The following is a 22642-nucleotide window of genomic DNA, read 5'->3' on the forward strand; positions in this document are numbered from 1 at the left end:
TTCTGAATCATAGGGGCATATTCAATTAGGCGCAAGGTTTAGCGAGGAAAAAACCTTGCGCCCAATTTTGGTTTACCACGGGCATGCGCGCTCCAGATACTCGTGATATACAATTAAAAAGTGGTTGCAGGGTTCTTAGAGCTGAAACCCAGCACCCCATAAAAAAATACATTAAACAAAATTACACTTACCTGCCCGGGGGTCTCCGGTGGCCTCCCCTCCAACTTCTTACTGGGGAGGGGGCTGCTGGAAGTCCCTGGGGCTACTGGGAGGCACAAGGGCTGCTGGGAGATGTAGTTCTCCCAGCGCCCATTACGGTGGGTATACTTACACTGGGGACACACACACCGGGGATCACACACACATACACTCACTCATAAACACTCTCACACACTGACATACTCACCGCTGCTGCAGGAGACCGGGTCCCGACGCTGGATGCAGAAGACAGCATGGAAGGTATTACTGACTAAGCTAATTGTAAACTTCAAATTGCTTAATTAGTCATTAGGAGGGGTGCTGCCGGGGTCCCAGAGCATTTCCCAACAATTTTTCCTAAAATTGTGGATTTTAGGAAAAATTGGTCGTGCTCTGGAGGTGAATAAAAAAAACACCTCCCAGCGCTCAAAAAAAAAATCAAAAATTCTGTCGGGGCATTTTGGGATGTGTAGTTGAAAGGTCGCATGTTGAATAACCCTACTGTAAAGGTATGTAACTTCTTAAAACAAACCTCCATTTATTTTTTACCCAAAAGTTCTTTTTGAAGGCTGCTTCATCTTCCAGTAGATTGGTGGCTGTTGAAGTCAATCGTTTAAAAGCTGCATCTACTTTAGGCACTGCACATTAGTTCAGAAACGTGACAGCTCTGAGAACCCTAGACTTCTTGGAACTCTACAGTGGCAATTTTTTTTTCTTTAGAGTCTAATGCTGGGTACACACTTGTTACTTTTTTGATCGACAAGCAATATAATATTATATCGGTAGCAGATTGGTGGCTGTGTATGCCCGTTGTGTCTGTACACAACATTGTTCAGACATATCAGATTGGCACAGCCAATGGCGATCTATCTGGAAGATATATTGGTGCATCTGCAAGTGTGTATGGGCAGCCCGCCGACTGCCTATACAGTTGTTGCAGGGACCGCTAACATCACAACTGAGCTGGTAAATTTAAATGCTCGCCCAATTATAATGTTAGACTCGAACAGCTGATTGGAAAGTGTCTATAGCTTACCAATTGGCCGATCGGTTAGTGGACATCATCCTAGTGTGTACTCAGCTTAAGGGTTTTTTTCATCCATTCCTGCAATTGGCTCGAGGGTAGAACTGGAGTAACATTAGGCTAGGAATAGGCAGCCCAAAATAAACTATCCTGATCAGTATAGATAGATTTGTCAGAGGCTGCACAGGCATTCATACATTTCTTCTTGCAAGGTGTTAATCAAAACCAATATATAAATATCTAACACTTCTAATCTAATGAATTTAGAAGAAATGCAGCACCCCTAATAGGGGCTTACATAGCAAGTCCACTGACTGGTTGTTGGGAGAAGGCTCATGATCCATAATAGCTTTCCTTATGTCCAGGAAGTTAAAAGGATGAAGGCCAGATCACCTTTCCACTCCCAGTGTCTTGTGCCATTTTAATGACCCTTGAACCAGCTTTGCATGGGCCAATGCAGAGTGGCCACATGCAACACCGAACAGAGCCTTTCTTCCAAAAATGTCCAATATAGCATTTTACCTGAAGCGTGCTGCTAGTGGTAGCAGGGGAGCCACCTTTCACCGCCCCAGCTTTTGGCCTCAAGGATGGGCGTTGACAGGCTGCCTTACAAGGTAAACCCGCCTTGAAACAAAATGACAAACGACTCCCTATCTATGTCACTAAGAGACAGGGAAAGACAAAGGGGTACAGGAGGAGCTACACTATTTAGAGAAAGTGGTCGGTCTGATCTTTTTCCTGCCTCTAGCCAGAGGGAATGGGTTATTAACCCATAGCCATAACTTTGTCACAACTGCATTTACATTCAGGAGATATTCCCTCTCCATCATCCCCCCATGTTGTAAGGCAACATGAGGGAAGTGCGCTGCTCTGCATTACAGATACATTTTTGTATTTTTCTTTTTAAAGATCATGTATAAATTGTGGTGTTTAATTTTTAAAAACCTCTCTGCTCACTAAAGTCATGTCGTGTGACGGTTGCCATAGTAATCGCATGATTCGCCAACTGGACAACATTAATAGCAGTTTGATTCAAAACCCTACATACAATTTAACAGCTCTGTGGGGGAGATTTATCAAAGCTTGGAGAGAGATAAAGTACCAACTAATCAGTTTCTAACTGACATTTTTCAAACACAGCCTGTAAAGTGACAGAACCTGATTGGTTCATACTTTCTCTCTCCACTTTATCTCTCTCCAAGCTTTGATAAATATCCCCATATGGTGTTTTTACAGGTAACTACATGACTTAAGTTAATGAAAAACCCTTTACTTTAAGAGGGAATTACACCTTTCATTTTAGTATGGCTACATTATAGACCAAAAGCAGCATTTTAGCAATGTAGTGCTCACTTTTGTGAACGTGTACAGTACTTTGTAGTTGTTTAAATTTTATCTTGGTCTAGTTTTATATGTGCATTTTCTAATTCGGATGTACTCTCAATTTATTACTAGAAAGAGAAGGAGAAAAAAAGTGAAGAGAAGAAAAAAGAGAGAGAACCAGAAAAAACAGTTAAACCTGTTGGCGTGGCAAAGGTAAGGATGAACATGTATTATTTACTTAACTAGTACTAGTTTCTGAAACCTGGTGGTATGTTTACACTGTGAGTTCATTCTGTTTTGCAAAAGAGGGGAAAGATTTAAGTATCTAATAAACTGCAAACAGGGGAAAATCTGTAGAAAACAAATATTGCAACATTTTGGCCCATTTACAAAGGGTTAATGCCGCAGAAATTAAATTTGAGACATTGGGGCATATTTATTAATAATCTGGTTTTAGACCCAATAGTTATCATTTCTTATCAAGGCAATAAGAAATTAAGTAAAACCTGAATAAAGAAACACTTGCAGGGGCCAAGGGCTCTGATAGGAACCCGTCCCTGCAGTGTGCTAGAAGTGATCCCTTCACTTCTCCTTAGGGGACCCTGCAGCGCTACTGTGCATTGCTGTGTACAGGCTGTCAATGACTGGGAGGCATCCTACAGATCCCTCTCCTGGTAAATGTGATGTGTAGCCTATAGGTTAAATTTAGCTTTGAAGCAGCCCCCAGTAGATCCTTCTGAGTTTTTGGTGTCAGAAAAATTACCTTTTGCAATTGAAAATGAGGAATCTCAGCAGACAGCTCTAGTACTGCAACTGGACACAGGGGAAAACTGGACATCCATTAAGCAGATACATAAAGTACAAGGTAGACAAAATAAAAGAAGACATGAAAATAAAGGTAGACAGGGCTCTACTCATGAAAGAGCTTAAATTCTTATTGGAAGAGAGCATTACTGAAACAAGAGGAGCCAAGTTTAGTTAGTGGGTATATTGTGGATGGATAAGTGGTGAGGACCTAGTACTGACCCTTGCGGTGCTCCAACTGAAGGATGTGACTGCAGAGAAATTAACACCGGAGTATTGGTCTGATAGTTGGGATCCGGAACAGGATAGGACAATGGCCTGTAGACCTAGGGAATTCAAGGGTATTGTAAAAGAATGGAGTAGTCTAAATTGTCAAATGCAGCATGTCGAGGAGATGAACTGCCACTGTTGTGCATTTTCAACACATTAATTGATCCTGCTCTAGTACCATTTTGATTTGGTCTTTTTTTGTGAAATGTCCAGAGCTGTGTGTAACCCCCACTGCATAATATTGGTTTAACCACCCTGCTTAAGTGTAATACGTTTACTGCAAAGCTACAGTATGAATTTTTTATTTAATGTTAAAACAGCCTTCACTGTTAACTCTCCCCTGACTAGCCCAAGTCTAATATACGCTACACAGGCCAGTAATAATGCTGTGCAGTAAGTAGATTCCCATTTTCTTCTCCCTTACAGATTATACAGCATAATGAAAGTTGAAATTGAAAAAGTTTTTGAGATCTGTGCATTATGAATTGCTGGAGCTAGTGTTCATTATGTGCCTAATTTAAGTTGCTCCTTTGGCTTGATAAAATCTTCTGGGATACAGAAGATCTGATTATGGAGCTTATCAATCTGGCTTTGCTTCCATTGCAACTATTTTCAAACGTATATTTAAAGGTTACTGTATTGTTAATAGTAAGCGAGATTTGATGCAGTTTCATAGTCACATTAAATTGTGAAAAATATATTTTATTTTCTTATTGTTGGTAAATGAACCAGTATTAAATGCATCTCAAGTCATTGTTAAACAAGTAGTTGCACATTTACTTTAACATAGCACGTTGTGACTGTACTGTTACAGACTAATTGTAGATCTTAAAGAATGTGCATCATTTTACATTTTTGCTGGATTTCATTTTCTTTTGTACTTTTATATACCGCGAATTTACTACTCTACACAAGACTCTAGAACAAAATCTGAAGGTCATCTCTCAATGTTTCCTTATGCAGGAATCATTGATTGTATTATCCACATAAAACATTTTTTTTATTTAGCAACATTTATATAATGCTCTGTATACTCTGTAGCACTTTGCAATTGGGAACACACATACTAGTCTAACTGCTGCATTTAAAGTAGATTGTAGAGGTGAAAGTCTCATTAGCTGAAGACCAGTAAATAGGTAATTGCAGTAGTCAATGTATATATTGAGAGAGTGAATTTAAGTTTTTGCAGTGTTTTAGACACATGTTACATATTTTGAATACAGAGTCAAGGAGAACACACATTCAACGAGGTTGAAGGCTAAGATTTATTATCGTGTTGTTAATATGGGAGAGCATATTCAAGATGATATGGAAGAAAACCATTCTGTGACATGGGTTAAGAAAGATGGTGCGAGGTCCAGAGAGGATAACTAGATTTGTGTCATCCTTATAGAGATGATACTTGGACTAATTAGTTTTCCAAGAGAAGTGGTATAAATAGAGAAGAGCGCAAGTCTAAGCTCTGTGGTACTCCAGCCAATTCTTGTTTACATGCTACAGCATCTGTAGTTGCAGATTGTGTGCTTTCCTTCATGACCATAGTCTACCCATTTACTTACGGCTACTTCCAGTAGGATAACATACCATGTCACATTGCACACGTACCCTCAAGCTAGTTCCACGAACATGGCAATGAGTTCAATGTACACTGAGCTCCACAGTCACCGCATCTCATTCCAATAAAGCAACCTTGGAATGTGGTAAGTGTCACAGCATGAATATGCACCCAACCAATCCAGAGCCAGTGTTAGAAAGGTGTACCTAATGTATTGGCCAGTGAGTATGTGGTCTATGTGTGTGTGAGAACGTGTATATGTACTGTACACTCGCCCAGGCCATGATCCATCTTTTGCAGTATTAGTAACATTATATTGTGCAAGATACTGTAGTATGGATTTAAACCAAAAAACAAAGGCCCAGTTAGTTAGAGTGTAATAGCAATGTAAGTGTCTTTTCCACTCTGCAGTCCACTGCCTCTTAAGAAGTGATGCAGAATGCTTTGCTGGTATTGCATTTTCTCTGTAAATTGCTAGTGATGAGTCTGCACTTGGTCAAATAGTAAATTTTTCTACATCCCAGCATTTTTAGATGTGGAGAGGAAAATTTGTTTTTGTAAAGGTAGTCACTTTTTTTTGTTTCTTCTTTGAGTAATGTATCAAGAGATTTTTTCCATTTGTTCTTATCAAGGGATAAGCATGCTCAACATTAATGTTGGGTAAAAGCTTTGAATGGCCTGCTCTATAAATATTTGAATAACCAAGGGAGGGGTGAGGTGAATAGACATGCCGCTTTGATTCGTGTTCTATATTGACATGTTTTTTTTTGTCTGATTTGTATATGAATAAAAAATATTTGCATTATGCTATAGATCAGGGGTCTCCAACGTTAATTGAGGTGTGAGCTACGTTAGAAAGAAACTTCCTGAAGAGCTACTAAAATTGTATAAAAAAAAAAAATCTTGCTAATAACCGAACAAATGAGTAATTTTAATGAAAATGGAAAAAATAAAAATGTTTCATAGAAAACAACAATGCATTCAATTATTACAGTGATATTGTTGTAGTTTGTAAATTTTAAGCACAGGCACATTTCACTGTTAGTTACCGGCTCTAAGGAGGTACGTGCAGTAGAGGAGCAAGACAGATGGTGTAATGGTTAGCATTACTGCCTCACAGCACTGAGGTCATGAGTTCGTCTCCCACTAGGACCCTAACTGTGGAGTTTGTATATTCTCCCTGCACTTGCATGGGTTTCCTCCGGGTACTCCGGTTTCCTCCCCCACTCCAAAAATATACTGGTAGGTTAATTGGCTTAAAACAAAAATTAACCCTAGTGTGTATGTGTGTGAGCATGTGGTAGGGAATATAGATTGTAAGCTCCACTGGGGCAGGGATTGATGTGAATGGCTGATTATTCTCTCTGTAAAGCACTGCGGAATATGTGTGCGCTATATAAATAACTGGTAATAATAATAATATAGGCAGGGATGCTGTGTGATTTTCTGGCAGGGCTGGGCGCAAGTCACTTGTTTGGCCGTAGCGTAGATGCCATGGGTGGATCCATGGGGAAGCAAGTTAGGTGATTGCTGTAGAGGCAATCACCTGACGTGCTTCCCTGTGGCTCCACACATGGCGTCAATGCCACGGGGAAATACACATCAGATCACTTCCTCCTAGTTGTCTCGGCATTACTGTAGCTAGTTCAGCTACCAAAATTAAGAACGTGAGCTACAGGTTGGAGACCACTGCTATAGATCATAGAATGTATGTTTTTAGGATACATTGTGTTAAAATTAAGTGTTTTTGTTTGTTTTTAAATCTTAAGGGGCCTATGCCGGCTTTCCAGGAGGTTTTGGCTGGAACGTGCAGAAAGTCCGCTAGTGGTTAGCCGGCAAGGACCAGCGATGCGCGTGCACGCTGGGTCCTTGCAGACCCCGACTATCTATTGAACATGCTGGTCAACCTGACGACGGTCGTCGGGTTCGGCATGTTAATAGATGGGGAGGTTGGGCTCTTGCACTGAAGACGTTCAGTGAACGTCTTTCAGTGTGGTGCCCGCACCTCCAGGTACATGAAAGTCTAAACGCTGGATGGTCAGACTTTCATGTCGTTAAATGGATAGGCCCCTTTTAGAGCATATTGATTGCTGTTGCTTATTGGTATTTAATAAAGAAAGATAGTGTATTCAGGTACGGGTAAAAATGTGAGCTTAGTGGTTAATGAAAGCTGTTTGAGGTGAAATTTATCATCAAAAAAAGTAAGCTGGGGAGAATTTTTTCTGTGCTAAACAAGTTGTTTGTAATAAACTCTTGTTATAACTATTCTTAAAGAGCTTTAAGAACGGTCTAGCGTAGTGACTATTTCTCTAAATTCTGTGTCACAATTTCATTGCAGACACAGCAAAACACCACTGAAAATGTGCTAGAGAAGCTGGACTGCGGCTTTCACTGCACTGAAAATAGTTTTAAACACATACAAGTTGGGGCATTATAGCACTTTGTATACAGGTTCAGACTCAGTCGCACACATAAATACATGTGTCTCATATCAAATGAATCGGCACAGTCTCAAGAAGCAGTTTTGTTGCATTGCAACAAAAACAGACATTTGAATTAGAAAGACGCACGAGTCCTGACACACTGAAAAGGGCTGTTTGGTATAACTGCAGCAATAGTGTATGAGGAGATATAAATACATAATCCTGAATAGTAAAGAGAGCGCACTTATGTTTCTGAGTTGTCAAAATTAATTTATTGCCTCACATTTATATAATGCGTAGAAGTCGACGTTTCGTCTTCTTGGAGACCTTTGTCAAGACAGTCCAACAAAGTAAATACCAAGAAGCACCACAGTGAACAGAACTTGCCTAAATACCCTTCTTTATCACCCTAATTGTTGTACTTCATGTCTAACAATCCGGAAACTGCAAAATTTGAGAAATTAGCAACATGTGTGAGCCATCTACGGGTCACTGAAGCTATAAAGGGTAAACCTAAAATATATAGAGAATCCAAGTAGATAATACAAAAAAGTATAGATAAATTCTACACTATATACGAATAAATGCCACAGTATTATTTATTTATAGTTATAGGATTTTATATTTATATAGAGTTCATACACTGTTGTGCCAAACAGCCCTTCTCAGTGCACCAGGTTCCATGTGACTTGGCTTGTGCTGAGCGTCTTTTTGCATCTTTATTGCCTGAATGTGTCTTAGTTGCAACGCGATGCAACAGTCCTGTTTCAGGGGACTGCACTGATTAATTTGATATGCAACACACGTGTGTGTGTGACTGAATCTGTTGCAACTTTTTTTCACGCCAAGTTCCGTTGTACAGATACTGACGCAGTCACACAAGTGTACAAAGTGTTTTATGTCACATTAATAATGGCAGTCTCAAGAAGCGGTTTTGTCACTTCCATTGCTACTAAAACGCATTTTTGGGAGAAAAAGACATTATATCACTGATCTGTATGTGCATGTTTATATGGGTGGGTATAAAATCCCGGCTGTCGGGATGCTGCTGGTCAGAATGCAGACAGCGGCATCCCAGCAGCCAGAATCCCGACACCCATAGGGAAGACCGGTGAGTGTTTTTCTAACCCTAACCCTCCCTCCACGTTGCCTAACCCTAACCTCCCCCCTAGTGCTTAAGCCTAACCTCCCCCTCCCCTCCCCGCACCCTAAACCTAACCTCCCCCTCCCCTCCCTGCACCCTAAACTTAACCTCCCCTCCCCCTAAACCTAACACCCCCTGCCCGGTGCCTAACCTTAACCATCCCTTTAGTGCCTAACTCTATCCCCGCACCCTAACCTCCCCCTAACACCCCGATACTTACATTCGGGAAGTTGGCGGTCGGGATACTGGTGCCGGGATTTCGGCGTCGGTATTCAGACCATCTGCATCCTACACGCCGGGATGCCAACTACATCCCTGTGTGTATATATGTAGTGTGTATATGTATATGGACATCTGTGGTTTGATTTCTTCGCATGTGTGGATTGCATGGGGGGTTGCTGACATCTGGTGACTATTTCATTACAATAGCTCCATTACAAATAGACAGTATTTACAGAGAAAAATGTTGAAGTGCTCAATACTTATTTTTCCCGCTGTGTGTGTGTGTGTGTGTGTGTGTGTGTGTATATTAGTGTGTATGAAAATAATGTGTTTGCAGTTAACATAATGCTGGGCCCACTATGTAGTGCCGCTTTCTGTTTCACGTGTTACTTCCATGTCTGTTAGCTTGATTCGTTTAAACAATTTGATCTGTTTATTACTTTCTACGGATTTATGATCTTTCTAGCTTGGTTGGAATGTCGTGTCAGTGTTTTTACATGTTGTGTTATGTTATCTTACCCCCCAACACTAAAATGGGCAGATCCTTCTTTGCAGACCCCTCATCAGCCTCCTCATTCAGGTCTTTGATACTACTTTCTTCTTTTTCCTATTGTAGCTGCAAGTCAAGGTGAAAATGCATTAAAGGGTCACATAAGGAGCTTAGAGATGGGCGCTTCAATTTCTAAACTATCAATATTAGAATGGGACTCCTGGGATGTCTTGAAGAAAGTCATTTTTATTTCCTCTACAGGGGATGATTTCTTTACTCTATGGTCTGTAAGAAAATACACTCTCCCCACTGAGATGGCATTAACAGGTTTTTTTCTGGGGAGGGAGAAAAGGAACTGGCTGCTATAAGGTAGAAAGTAATGTTTGCTGTAGAAGAATTAATCGGAGATTTAATACGGTATGATGCTGCAAACAGATATCTAACTGCAAATTGCAAGTTTGCCTTTGGTCAGGGTTCCCTCAAAACCATGCACCATGTCAAAGTAGCCAGAGATCCGCATCATGTGGGTTATTAATATCTGCAAAAAAAAACAATGCTATAGTTTTTTCAGTTATTTCCGTTAGGGTACTACTTCTTTTTTATTTGTTTTTGCAATCTATGCAAGTTAATTTGATGTCTAATGAGATCATGAAAGGAAAAAAATGGAATATGAAGATGCTATCTCTATATTCTGCTATTTATACTATAGTCGTATGTGGAATAATCACTATTTCTTTGTCTTATAACATGTTCACACATATGGATGGAAATGGAACAGCCTGCAAGATGCAGGTATTTGTGTGATTGTGGCGAGTCCTCACGTTTTTTTTAAAAGTGGAAATAATTTAAAAGGCAAAACCAACATGGTTATGCCTTTTAAATGGGTTGGGTAGGGGATGTAGTCGCTCAGAATCCCGATTCCGGCATCCCGACTGAGTTAGAAAGCTACTGTTAAGTACCCTACATCGAAAACTAACCCTCCCTCCCTGCAGCCTAACCCTAACCCACCTACTAGTGCTTAACCCCTAACCCTCCCTCTAACCTCAGTAATACTTACCGTCTGGATGCTGGCGGCGGGATTCCGGCCCCGGCATTCTGTGCCCCGGCATCCCAAGCGCCGGGATAATAACTTCATCCCCTTTTTAAATGATTGCTGCTTTAAAACAAACTTACAGATTTGCCAGAATCATATTGATGCCTGCAACTCGCAGGTTATTACATTTCCCCCATGTTCTGGAAATATTGTTAAAAATGCGTGAAAGGAAACATGTACTTTTTTTTTTTACTGATTTCTTTTAACCTGTTCTCAATGCTTTCACAGTACAGTGGGGGCGATTCAATTCAGCAGGAGTTGAATAGCGCTGGAAAATTGGCACTATTCATCTCCTGCTGAATTGAATGGCCCCCAGTGTGTTAAACTGAGCGCACGTTACTGCATAAGCAATAGGGTAGTCTGGGTTACTTATTTTAAGCTCATTGTTAGCTTTAGAATACATTGATTGTATCATCATTATTGAGTTTTACAGATGGTGACTTAATCTTAATGCCATTTTCCCTTTTGTTATTTTGTGAATTGAGGTGTGAACATGCAATTACTTCGTTGCTGGATGAAATATACATGATTTCTCATGCTCAATATTATAAGAAGAAAAAAACCACTTTGTTAGGCAGGATCCCAATGCTTTTTATTTTAAAAGTAGCTTTAGCATATTGTGGTTTAGGCGTAAAGCGGAAAAAAGTCAATATTTAAAGTGAATGACCAAACCTCCTTGTCCCAAGCCTTTTCTGAAATCTCTTTGTAAAACTATATTTGAATACTACAGTACATTCACAGCTGTAGTTAATGACTTTTAAAGCTGTTCTGCCAGATAAGGGGAATAAAATATCACCCTACCAATGATTGTCCTCGCCTGAAAGCATGAAGACACTATTTTAACAAAGCTTTTCTTATCAGGGAGTGTAGTGTAGCTCTATGGACCAGTCTATGGTGTAAATTGTGTAATAATTTGTAAGTGTACAGCAGACATGTAATGGGGAATTAATTGTCTCTGTAATAAACTCCTGGTTGTCCACAATAATTGGTCATTTTAAACGTTTACAACATGTGTGAAAGAACTTTATAAAATAGTTGGTGCTTAGAGGACATAGGAAAAAGCAGATGACTTACACCTATCCTGTCATCAAGGCACTTACTACAGACTGCCCCTAACTCTCACGCCCATCTTGAAATTTGTTTTGTCATTGCCTACAATCAGTCAACCTAAAGATCCCTTGAATAAGCTATGGGCTATTTTCCTGGCTAAATTGTATATTAAATATTTTTCATAGAGCAGCTTAAAATAAAGATGAAGACAAGGAAGTCACAAAATATTTTAAACCATATCAATTTGGCTCCCTCACATCATATCTTCTGACATACCCACTATCATCACGGGTGGTTTCAAAATCTATATTGATAGTCCACAATCTCCTTGTGCCTCCAAACTATTCTCTCTAAACTCCTCTCTTGGACTCCCCCGGTGGACTGACTCCTCTCCTCATCAGGAAGGCCACTGCCTTTTATTCACCAGACTATGCTCTGTTTCTGATCTCACTAACACTCCCTTCCCTCACTTAGGGCCTAATTCAGATCTGCTCGCTAGCACTGAGCGCTCGCAAGTGGGTCAATGTTGGCCAAGTGCGCATGCGCACGACGGAGGCGGCTCCGTCGTGCGCATGCGCGAGACCCGGATAGCGACGGGCAAGCCGTCGCTCTGGGTCTTGCTACAAAGGGGGCATGCTGTCAATGGTGATTGACAGCACACCCCCTTTGGTGGGCGTGCCGGGGGCTTGGCTGCCCAGATGGAGGCTTTCCAATGGGTACGCCTACGTCTGGGACCGGCCCCACTGACATCACAAGTGATGTCGGTGGGAGTGCTTTTGGCTCTGATAGAGCCAAAAGCACTCCAGGGCTTGCGGCAACGAGACCCTACCACAAGGGTCTCGTCGCAAGCCCTATGGTCGCAATGGTCTTGACCATCGCGCCATCTTTTTGGCCACTCGCTATAGCTGTGGGTGGTAACCCACAGCTATGCGAGCGGCCAGGAGGCCGCTCTAAAATTTCAGCAGGACGGCCCTGATTCAGAGCGAGCTCTCTGTCAGAGCGTTCGACTCTGAATCAGGGCCTTAGATCACAACCTTATCACCTTCAGGCTCTCCTCAATTACTTCAAGTTCAGTGTCACTGAAGTCTTCCAAGCCTCTTCAGAAATATTAATGTTATTTATTTTCAACAACTCTCCACCTCTCTGAAACAACTTCTCTCTCCAGTTTCTACGTTTACTTCTCCTAAGATTGCTGTATTACACCTTAACCAAATCCTAGAAATAGCCCTCGATGAAGTGGCTCCAGCTACCCATGACACTCCACGTAGACCTAGATGTCAACTGTGGCAAATTAACAAAACCTATACAAAAACATGTCAGTGGTGTAAATTTCGTACTCCATGTGACTTCCTCATATTGTGTATTAGTAGTAATATCTACCACTCTTATTGTAAGGTTCTGAACACTGCCAAACAAACATATATCAAATATGTCATCTCTGCTCAAGTTTCTAACCCCAAGGTACTTTTTAATTCATTTAAATAACTTCTTACCCCTCCTGCACTCAACCCATCAGCTTGTATCAGTGCACAAAATCTTGCTTCTTATTTCAAGGACAAGATTGTTAAAATCCAAAATGAATGGTATGCTCTTTCTCAGCCAGTGACCTGCTCAATCCCTTCCCTGAACCCTCTGGCGCATTCTCTTCATTGATCCCACAAATGAAGACAGGGTCTACACTCTACTCATCCTCCTAGTCTACTACCTCTCCTCTTGATCCTATACCCACACAAATCAGTCAATCAGTAAAGTTCTGTGTCCTGTTATCATCAAACTTATCTGACTCTTTCTCTCTCTCCTGTTATCTTTCCATCACTATTCAAGCATGCATTGATTACTCCTATCCTAAAAAAATAAATTCTGACCCAAACTCTCTCTTAAATTACTGTCCCATCTCTCAGCTGTCATGCCCCTGCAAGCTACTTGAGAGACTTGCCTACACCCATCTCAAACACTTTCTTAACTTGCACAACTTTTTGGACCTTTTTAGGTTTTTGTTCCCAACACTCCAGAGACAGCACTGACTTAGGTAGTGAATGATCTGATCACAGCTAAGTCTGTAGGCCATTACACACTCCTTATTCTGCTAGATTCTCTGCTACATTTGTCACTGCTGAACACAATTCTCATACAGTCAGGTGCATAAATATTGGGACATTGACAGAATTTTCATATTTTGGCCTCTATTCACCACCACAATGGCTTTGAAATGAAACAAACAAGATGTGCTTTAACTGCAGACTTTCAGATTTAATTTGAGGGTAATTACATCCAAATCAGGTGAACGGTGTAGGAATTACAACGGTTTCTATATGTGCCTCCTACTTTTTAAGGGGCCAAAAGTAATGGGACAAACTAAACAATCCTAAATCTAACTTTCACTTTTTAATACTTTGTTGCAAATCCTTTGCAGGCAATTACAGCCTGAAGTCTGGAACGCATAGACATCACCAGACGCTGGGTTTCATCCCTGGTGATGCTTTGCCAGGCCTCTACTGCAAATGTCTTCAGTTCCTGCTTGTTCTTGGGGCATTTTCCCTTCAGTTTTGTCTTCATCAAGTGAAATGCATGCTCAATCGGATTCAGGTCAGGGGATTGACTTGGCCATTGCATAACATTCCACTTTTTAGCCTTAAAAAACTCTTTGGTTGCTTTTGCAGTATGCTTCGGGTCATTGTCCATCTGCACTGTGATGCGCCGTCCAATGAGTTCTGAAGCATTTGACTGAATATGAGCATATAATATTGCCCGAAACACTTCAGAATTCATTCTGCTGCTTTTGTCAGCAGTCACATCATCAATAAATACAAGGGAACCAGTTCCATTGGCAGCCATACATGCCCATGCCATGACACTACCACCACCATGCTTCACTGATGAGGTGGTATGTTTTGGATCATGAGCAGTTCCTTTTCTTCTCCATACTCTTCTCTTCCCATCACTCTGGTACAAGTTGATCTTTGTCTCATCTGTCCATAGGATGTTGTTCCAGAACTGTAATGGCTTTTTTAGATGTTGTTTGGCAAACTCTAATCTGGTCTTTCTGTTTTTGTGGCTCACCAATGGTTTACATCTTGTGGTGAACCCTCTATATTCACTCTTGTGAAGTCTTCTCTTGATTGTTGACTTTGACACATATACACCTACCTCCTGGAGAGTGTTCTTGGTTTGGCCAACTGTTGTGAAGGGGTTTTTCTTCTCCAGGGAAATAATTCTTCTGTCATCCGCCACAGTTGTTTTCCGTGGTCTTCCGGGTCTTTTGGTGTTGCTGAGCTCTCCGGTGCGTTCTTTCTTTTTAAGAATGTTCCAAACAGTTGATTTGGCCACACCTTATGTTTTTGCTATCTCTCTGATGGGTTTGTTTTGATTTTTCAGCCTAATGATAGCTTGCTTCACTGATAGTGACAGCTCTTTGGATCTCATATTGAGAGTCGACAGCAACTGATTCCAAATGCAAATGTCACACCTAGAATCAACTCCAGACCTTTTACCTGCTTAATTGATAATGAAATAACGAGGGAATAGCCCACACAGGTCCATGAAATAGCTTTTGAGTTGATAGTCCCATTACTTTTGGCCCCTTAAAAAGTGGGAGGCACATATAGAAACCTTTGTAATTCCTACACCGTTCACCTGATTTGGATGTAATTACCCTCAAATTAAATCTGAAAGTCTGCAGTTAAAGCACATCTTGTTTGTTTCATTTCAAAGCCATTGTGGTGGTGAATAGAGGCCAAAATATGAAAATTCTGTCACTGTCCCAATATTTATGCACCTGACTGTATAAACACTACAATCCCTAGATCTTCAGGACACAGCCCTGTTCTAGTTCTGCCCTACTTATTTAATCTCTTTCAGTGTTCATTCTCTGAATCCACCTCTTCTTTGCTACCTCTATCAGTTGAAATACCATGAGGCTCATTCTTAGGTCCCCTGCTTTTTTTCAATCTATACCACATCTCTTTGTAAACTAATCAGCTATTTTGGATTTCAGCACTATTTGTATGCAGATGATGCTCAAATCTATATATCCTCCCCAGATTTGTCACTATCTCTATTGATCAGAGTTACTGATTTATTTTTCCTGCCTTTTCATCTTGGCTATCATCTCGCTACCTCAAACGTTATATTTCCCTAACAGAATTAATAATAATTTGACATCCCGACCGATCCACTCTGCACAAAATCTTCATCTCATTTGCCTGTAGATTGCGAGCAGGGCGCCCTTTACCTCTGTCTGTCTGTTATTACCCAGTCTTGTTCTGTTACTATTTGTTCCAAACTGTAAAGTTAAATGGAATTTGCTGGTGCTATATAAGCACTCCAGTGTCTGTTTTCTCAGTGTACCAGGGTATAGTAGATGCAGCTTAAGAGGTGGAAAATGGCACTCCAAGAAGAGAATCGGATTTAGCCGTGAGGTTGCACACAGCTAATAAACTCACACTTGCCAAATCAATTAGCAGGGTTTACCCCGTGCCTTAAACCACAGAGTTGCACTTTTCCTCCCGGCTTCATATAATGTATAAACCTATTTCCCCCAGATGAAAGGTGGCTTATTATCCTTAAGTGATATGGTTGGTAGGGATGCTGGCGGCGGGATTCCGGCCCCGGCATTCTGTGCCCCGGCATCCCAAGCGCCGGGATAATAACTTCATCCCCTTCATCAGAATTGCAGAAACAGGCCCCACTATTCCTCTCGTCTCCCTCTATTCCTTCATGGCGGGTCGCTAGCTTTTGTGGATGGCTTTGCGTTTATTTTATTTCCCTTCCTCTGTACCTCTCCTCCCTACTTTTCATGTCTGCCCCCTTTTCCCATGTCTGTGTCTCTTTTCTCATGTTTATACCTTATGTGGCTTTCCCCATTCCACCCCTTTCCCCTGTCTTTACATGTGTTCCACCAGCTTTCTCCCCATCACTTTACTCTTCTCCCCCCCCCCCTCCCACTATGTCCCCCTCCCACTGTCTTCTCTCTTCCCTGCTTTCTAGCGATTTAGTATAGATATCGATAATCTCAATATTTACATCTCTGTGATGCACAGGGGCTTCACTGTGTTTGTTGGTGCTGGAGGAGGGAACTCTGCGGTGGACCTAGGTGGCAATACGGAAATAAGGCAAGGAGAGAGAAAGGTTGGGCACAGTGGCTTGTCAACCGCTTATGTCGTTTTAGCTGCACTAAGACCTCTGAGGGGTCGGGGCTTCCCCTCAGCTGTGGAGACAGAATTGAATCCTGTTATATAATAGATGTTCAGGGTAACCATATTATCATTACATCTTTCTTTCCTGGGTTCTTTTACCCGCAGTAATTTTTAATTGTAACAACACCCAGAAAAAAGTAATTTTTGTAATTACAAGATAAACTTTCAAAGTGGGATGGTTGTCATGTCATTGGTGCTGTACACTGAATAAATATATGCAATGATAAATAGACTATTACAAAGACCATGATTATGGTAAAATGAGTTACTGACTTCTGTTCTTCACATTACAGGAATTGATTTCATGGCTAGTAGCATATCTTTAAATTAGCTTTCAAAACATGATTAGATTTAGAAACAAGAACTGGAGTGGATAATGTAATACTGTCTGAATTGCATCTGGAGTAAAGTGAACATAACTATCCCATTTGTTGGCTGTAAATGTATTGCTTTGTTAGTCGTACTAAGGTTGGTTAAGTTACAACTTAAAGCAAAATACTTTTTTGTTGAATTTGTTAGAAAAAAAAGGTAACAGCACCCTTATGCACCCCTAAAGGGGTAGCCAACGACAGTACAAAAATGCGCTGGGGCTCATCCCATCTCCCCTGGGCTGTGGAGAGTATTATTAATTGTAAATGTGGGCATCTAAAGTGGCAACTTTGCCAACTATTTGATACCAACAAAATGGAGAAGCGTTCCTAAGATATGTTGAAATACCAAATAATTTATTGGACTTAAGGGCAGGGAAAGCCCTCTGTGCAGTTGATTTAAATTGAGAATACAGAAACTGAGGTTTTTGTACCCCACCAAACCTAAATCTCCTCCATGTTTTTCATCCATTGTATTATTTAGCAAATAGTCTCTACCACACACACACATTTCCCCAGGTATAAATAATTATTGCTAGCCATATATTGCAGATAACCCTTCCAAAACACCCACACTCTGCTGCAATTTACCAGTTAAACTTCAAGGACCTATTGCAGAAAGCCCCACCATTCCAAACTACCAGAGTTGCCCTTTTGCACAAAGACCCACTAACAGCTATCAGCCACTGATGGCTATGTTGTATTACTGTATCCCAAAGCATATGCCACCATCAACTTGTCTATCAGGAGATTGAATAGTGTATCTTTATATCCAGGTATGGTCTCCAGGTCACTGTCTGACAATTGATCTCAATCACTTGCAGTGTATCTGCCTTGCTTCCAATGGTCTTCATCTATGCTGCTAATATCACAAGTTTAGTTGTTTGGTGATATGTTGTTGAGAGATATGATATATAACTATTTAATAGTGCAACCGATAACTCCTTGATTCAAGGGCACATCCAATTCAAATGTGGCTCATGACTTCCATAGTAACCAAAGTGATTGTGTCAATGTAAAATAAGCACAACGGGGAATGTGATAGCTGTCCCTAGTGCTATTAGAATTGTACATTTGTTTACAGTGATCATGCTGAGTGAAAAAAAAAATTGTGGGTTCCAGGGACCCCTCACTTTAAAAAAAAAAAAAAAAAAAATGGGGTCCTACTCCACTTTTTCGGTCCCAGCACATTCTGTTGTGTGAGGGCAGTCAGGACAGTGCTTGGGGGCAGATAGCAGTGGGGTAGAGGGGGTTTAGGGCAAGCAGCAGTTGGGGTACAGCTGGGAATAAAGGCATGGAAAAGTTGGGGTAAAGGGGAGTAAGGGTAGGGAGGGGGTAAGTCCAGACAGCAGTTGCGACAGTGCTGAGGGGCAAGGAGGGAACTAGGGGTAGGCAGTGCTGGGGGGTATGGCGGAGGCAAGGGTAGATAGCTGGAGCAGTACTGGGGGGCAAGAAGGGGAATTGAGGGCTTTTACTGGCATTGTACAGAAGGGTCCCACCACACACTGACAGCACCCTGCACTGCACAAACGTGTTCCAGCAAACACTGGCACTGCACAGTAGGGTCCCATGGGGCAGTGATGACATGATGGTGGGAGGCACAGGGTAGTGATTACATTATGGTGAAGGGGCACGGGGCAGTGATGACATAATGGGATGAAAGGTGCAGGGCTCTGACGACATGATTGTGTGTGGGTGTGGGTGTGGGTGTGGGTGTATACAGCTGTGAATACAATTCCTGAAAAAACAATAGGTGAATGGAAAGGAAAAGACCAGACCCACACACCCCACACACACACCCGTAATAAGATGCTGTTCTTCCACAAATACTTAGTTACCCACTAGCCTGAGATAATAACGTACACACCTAATATGACATGACACATACATATGACATGATGGGAAGGGCAGCAACATTGCAGCTCTCTGGGCAGATCAATTCACAATAATGTATTTGGCATCACAAACATGACAATGCGGTCACACAGCTGCTGCATAGAGTAAATTAAATAGCAGGCTGCATATCTGACTGACACACAGGCAGCACACCGTGCCCTCAGTCACGCACTCAGCTGGCTACTGGTGCTGGAGATGCCGCTTGTGGGAGGAGCCCCAGCCACTGGTCTCTCTATGTTGCCAGGGTTGGAGAAGTAATCCTGGAGCCGGTCTCCAGCAGCTCGGTGTGCACTTTCACTGCAGTGAGCAACAGCTGCGCTGTCACTCCGTCCAATAGCACCCGGCACCCCCACTGGTGCCCGTCTGGCTGCAGCAGCTGATGCTCGCTGTCTTTCAACAGATAGCGGGCAACGAGCTGGGGTCGGGTGTCTAATAGGGGGGGACACATCTTCCTCGTTACTCTTATCTTCCTCATTGGATGAGGAGACTCTGCCACCCGCAGTGATTGGTTGGGGAGATGCTGGGGATGTTATTGGGCTGGCTGCTGCGCGCACACAGCACGTCCTGCAGGAATCGCTCATGTTTGAAAAGTGAGACCCTCATTGCCTTTAGTGCGTAAAGATGCGCTATAGTGTGTATTATGCGATCACTGGTTTATTGAATTACAGTCTAAAGTAAACTACCAGTTAAATAATCATTGTTTGTGATACAGTTGTATTTTACTTATATTATATGCCAAAGATAAGAAAACTTTTCTTGAAAATCCTCTCAGCAACCCTGCCATACCTTCGTCTTTATGGTGGAGTCCTTTGTAATAAATATTCATTTATTTTGCCACAAATTCTGGTCTGATTTCTATTTTGTCTGGGGGAAAATCCCTTGCCTTTCTGCTGTGGTGTGAAAGGGGGAGGTGACGAGAGTGCAGCTGAAGTGAAGAATTGGGCAAGTCATTCTTTCCCAAGACACCATCAGAAGGTAACATGAGAGCTTGTGATCATATATACTGTATATATTTTTTAAATAGTTTTTTTTTATTGAAGCTTTGTACAAACATCCATCCAATAAACAATGAAAACACATTAGAAATTAGTGTTACATAGAAAAAGAGAACTTAGAATAAATTTAGCTGAATAATATAAATTCAACTTTTGGTGCCTTGGACAATTTTCATAAAGAATAGCACCTGTGATCATATTTATAGCACAACATTGTACACAAATTTATTTGGGGTACCACACATGGATTCGAAAGCTATACAGACCAGTCTTTCCCTGCAGCTGTCCTACTACCAAATATATAATATCTAATACTGTGGGCAAAATTTACTAAGTGGCGGGTTCTAAACCCCGGCGGCTCGGCAGCGGTTTTGCTATCCGCAGATTTACGAAGGCCAAAACCGCCGTCCAACACATTTTAGAATAGAATAGGACAGGGTTGTCATCTAGAAACTGCCACCAAACCCCAGGGGTTTAGAACCTGCCACTTAGTAAATTTTGCCCTAAGTTCCACTAGAATGTGCTACCAATTGTATAATATCAGTATATTAGTTTCTGGATTTGTCTGACGGTTTATATTAAAACAAAAAATACGGTGGGGAATGATGGAAATGCAGAATGTTTTTACTGGAGAAGACCTATTAAACAGTACACCCACTTTGTATCACTTAACATATAAAATTGGGTTGTCAGAACAAGTAAGTAAATTGTTTGTTCTACTTTGTTAGTGCAATCCGAATATGGGGGATTACAGTATGCTACCAGTCTTCCTGATGCCTTAGGGCATTGTCCTGCTTGTTTGTCTTATAATCACTAGATCTAGCCATTGTAGCTATTCCAGTATATTTGTTAATTAGAAGAGCCTTTAGTATCCTAAAATGCATTCAGCAAAATGTATATTTTTATTTTGGTTGTTTGTGTGTTTCTGAATGATTAAAGTTGACATTGTGTGATTTGTTCTTGGTTTAGTTTGCCGGAAATAATGCTTTGTGTTTGCTAGCAGTTGTCATTCTTGACAGGCATGATTTTGCAATTCTTATGACATAATTTTATTTGGGCAAATGTCCATCTCACCATCTTTGTGTTTCCTTCTCGTATTTTCTTTTTCCAAATGAAAAATGCCTAGTGTCTAAGCACTGTTATGCGTCCTCTTGAATATTAGCTGTGTTTTATGTATTTATTGGCTATGACAGCATTTACACTTGCCATATGCCCTCTACGTTATTGGTTTTGTGAGCGAGATTGAGGCTGTTAGTTATTTTGCTGTGTATTTTCTGCAAATGACACAGTTTTGAGACTTGGTAAGGCTAAATAAGTAAGATCAATAGTTACTAGCTTGAGGATCTAATGGACACATGAAAAACGAGTCCTTTTAAGTCTGGGTGCCCGTGCTTATTACACATTCAAATCTTCATTGCAGAGTGACTGCTTTCGAAAAACTGGAACATTTAAGTAGAGGGACAGATAAGCTGTAGACTTTTGTAGTTTGTGTAATAATGTTCAGTGTATTTCATAATGAGTTGGCATCAGCTCAGTCATATCAGTACCCAGTCTTTTGCCTTTTTTTTTTCTTCAGATTAGCGTCCTTGTCACAAAACTCTGGTTCACTAAAAATTCTGAGCGGCGGAATGCATGGCGCGGTTTAGTTGTATATTCTGTGCCTTGCCGAACTGCCTTTTTGTCGCTATTTGAGGATAGATTAGTGAGGACAAATCTGTAGCTTTGAGGTTATAGCTGAAGACCTTCATGCCTGGCTGCCCTCATGTAATGAATTCTGGTTGAGTGAAAGTTTACATTACTTCGAAAGTCCATCATATATAGATTGTTGCCAAGCAACATTAAAGTTTGTCTGTTAGCATCACAAAACAATTTATTGCAGTATATAGTCACACACAGCCATATCTATGACTGATTTTACCCAACATGGTTTAATACAGGTGCTACTTGAAAGAAGGGCCTCACTCACCTGTCATTTTGACTGTGGGTGACCAGGAAGTAAGGTCAGTGTCGTTTCTCTGATGGTGATAAGTGAGTATGGGGATGATTGGTCATTAGTGTCAATAAGAGGAGTTCAGTTTTCAAATGGCACCAGTATTTACAAATTCCAGAAAAATTAGTAAATAAGGCACACCAAACATATTGAAAGCAAGGGGTTTCCCACCGGTTTGGCTCATGTCAATACTCCCAGCATTGTTAGCATCAAGTATGCTATAAAGATGTTGGACTGCCCAGATTACCTATAATTGTGATTTAGCATGACTACATTAAGTATGCAGTCATTATGTTGACATTTATCAGAATATTGACATAATGTCAACGGGCACAATGTAAACAGTCCATTTTATGGTTAGGGCTCAAGCTAACAGAAAGCTCTATGTTGACATGTCGACTGTCGACATTCTGGCAATGTCAACATTTGACATGTTTATATCCTGGTGTCGACAATCTGAATGTCGATATTTTGTATCACAGCTCTTCAATAGGTAACCTCAATTACTTTGAAAGAAGTGGAGATTATTTGGGTGCATTCGGAAGGAGCATTAGTGACCAAGACAGCTGAATTTGCTAATGTTTTAAAACAAATAGTGTTGG

At 41.1% G+C, this 22642-nt stretch overlaps 1 protein-coding gene across 2 annotated transcripts in view; it reads left to right on the forward strand.

Annotated features, from left to right (window-relative positions):
* Positions 1-22642, forward strand: part of SMAP1 (small ArfGAP 1) — a 388489-nt gene that overhangs the window by 184871 nt on the left and 180976 nt on the right. For both annotated transcript variants that reach the window (XM_088471186.1, XM_088471189.1), the window contains one exon: positions 2678-2758. In XM_088471186.1, coding sequence (XP_088327312.1) covers positions 2678-2758 — 81 coding nt within the window. The remainder of the gene's footprint in view (positions 1-2677; positions 2759-22642) is intronic.

This window comes from Taudactylus pleione, unplaced genomic scaffold, assembly GCF_031769625.1.
Source record: "Taudactylus pleione unplaced genomic scaffold, aTauple2 ptg000015l, whole genome shotgun sequence".
NCBI lineage: Eukaryota > Metazoa > Chordata > Amphibia > Anura > Myobatrachidae > Taudactylus > Taudactylus pleione.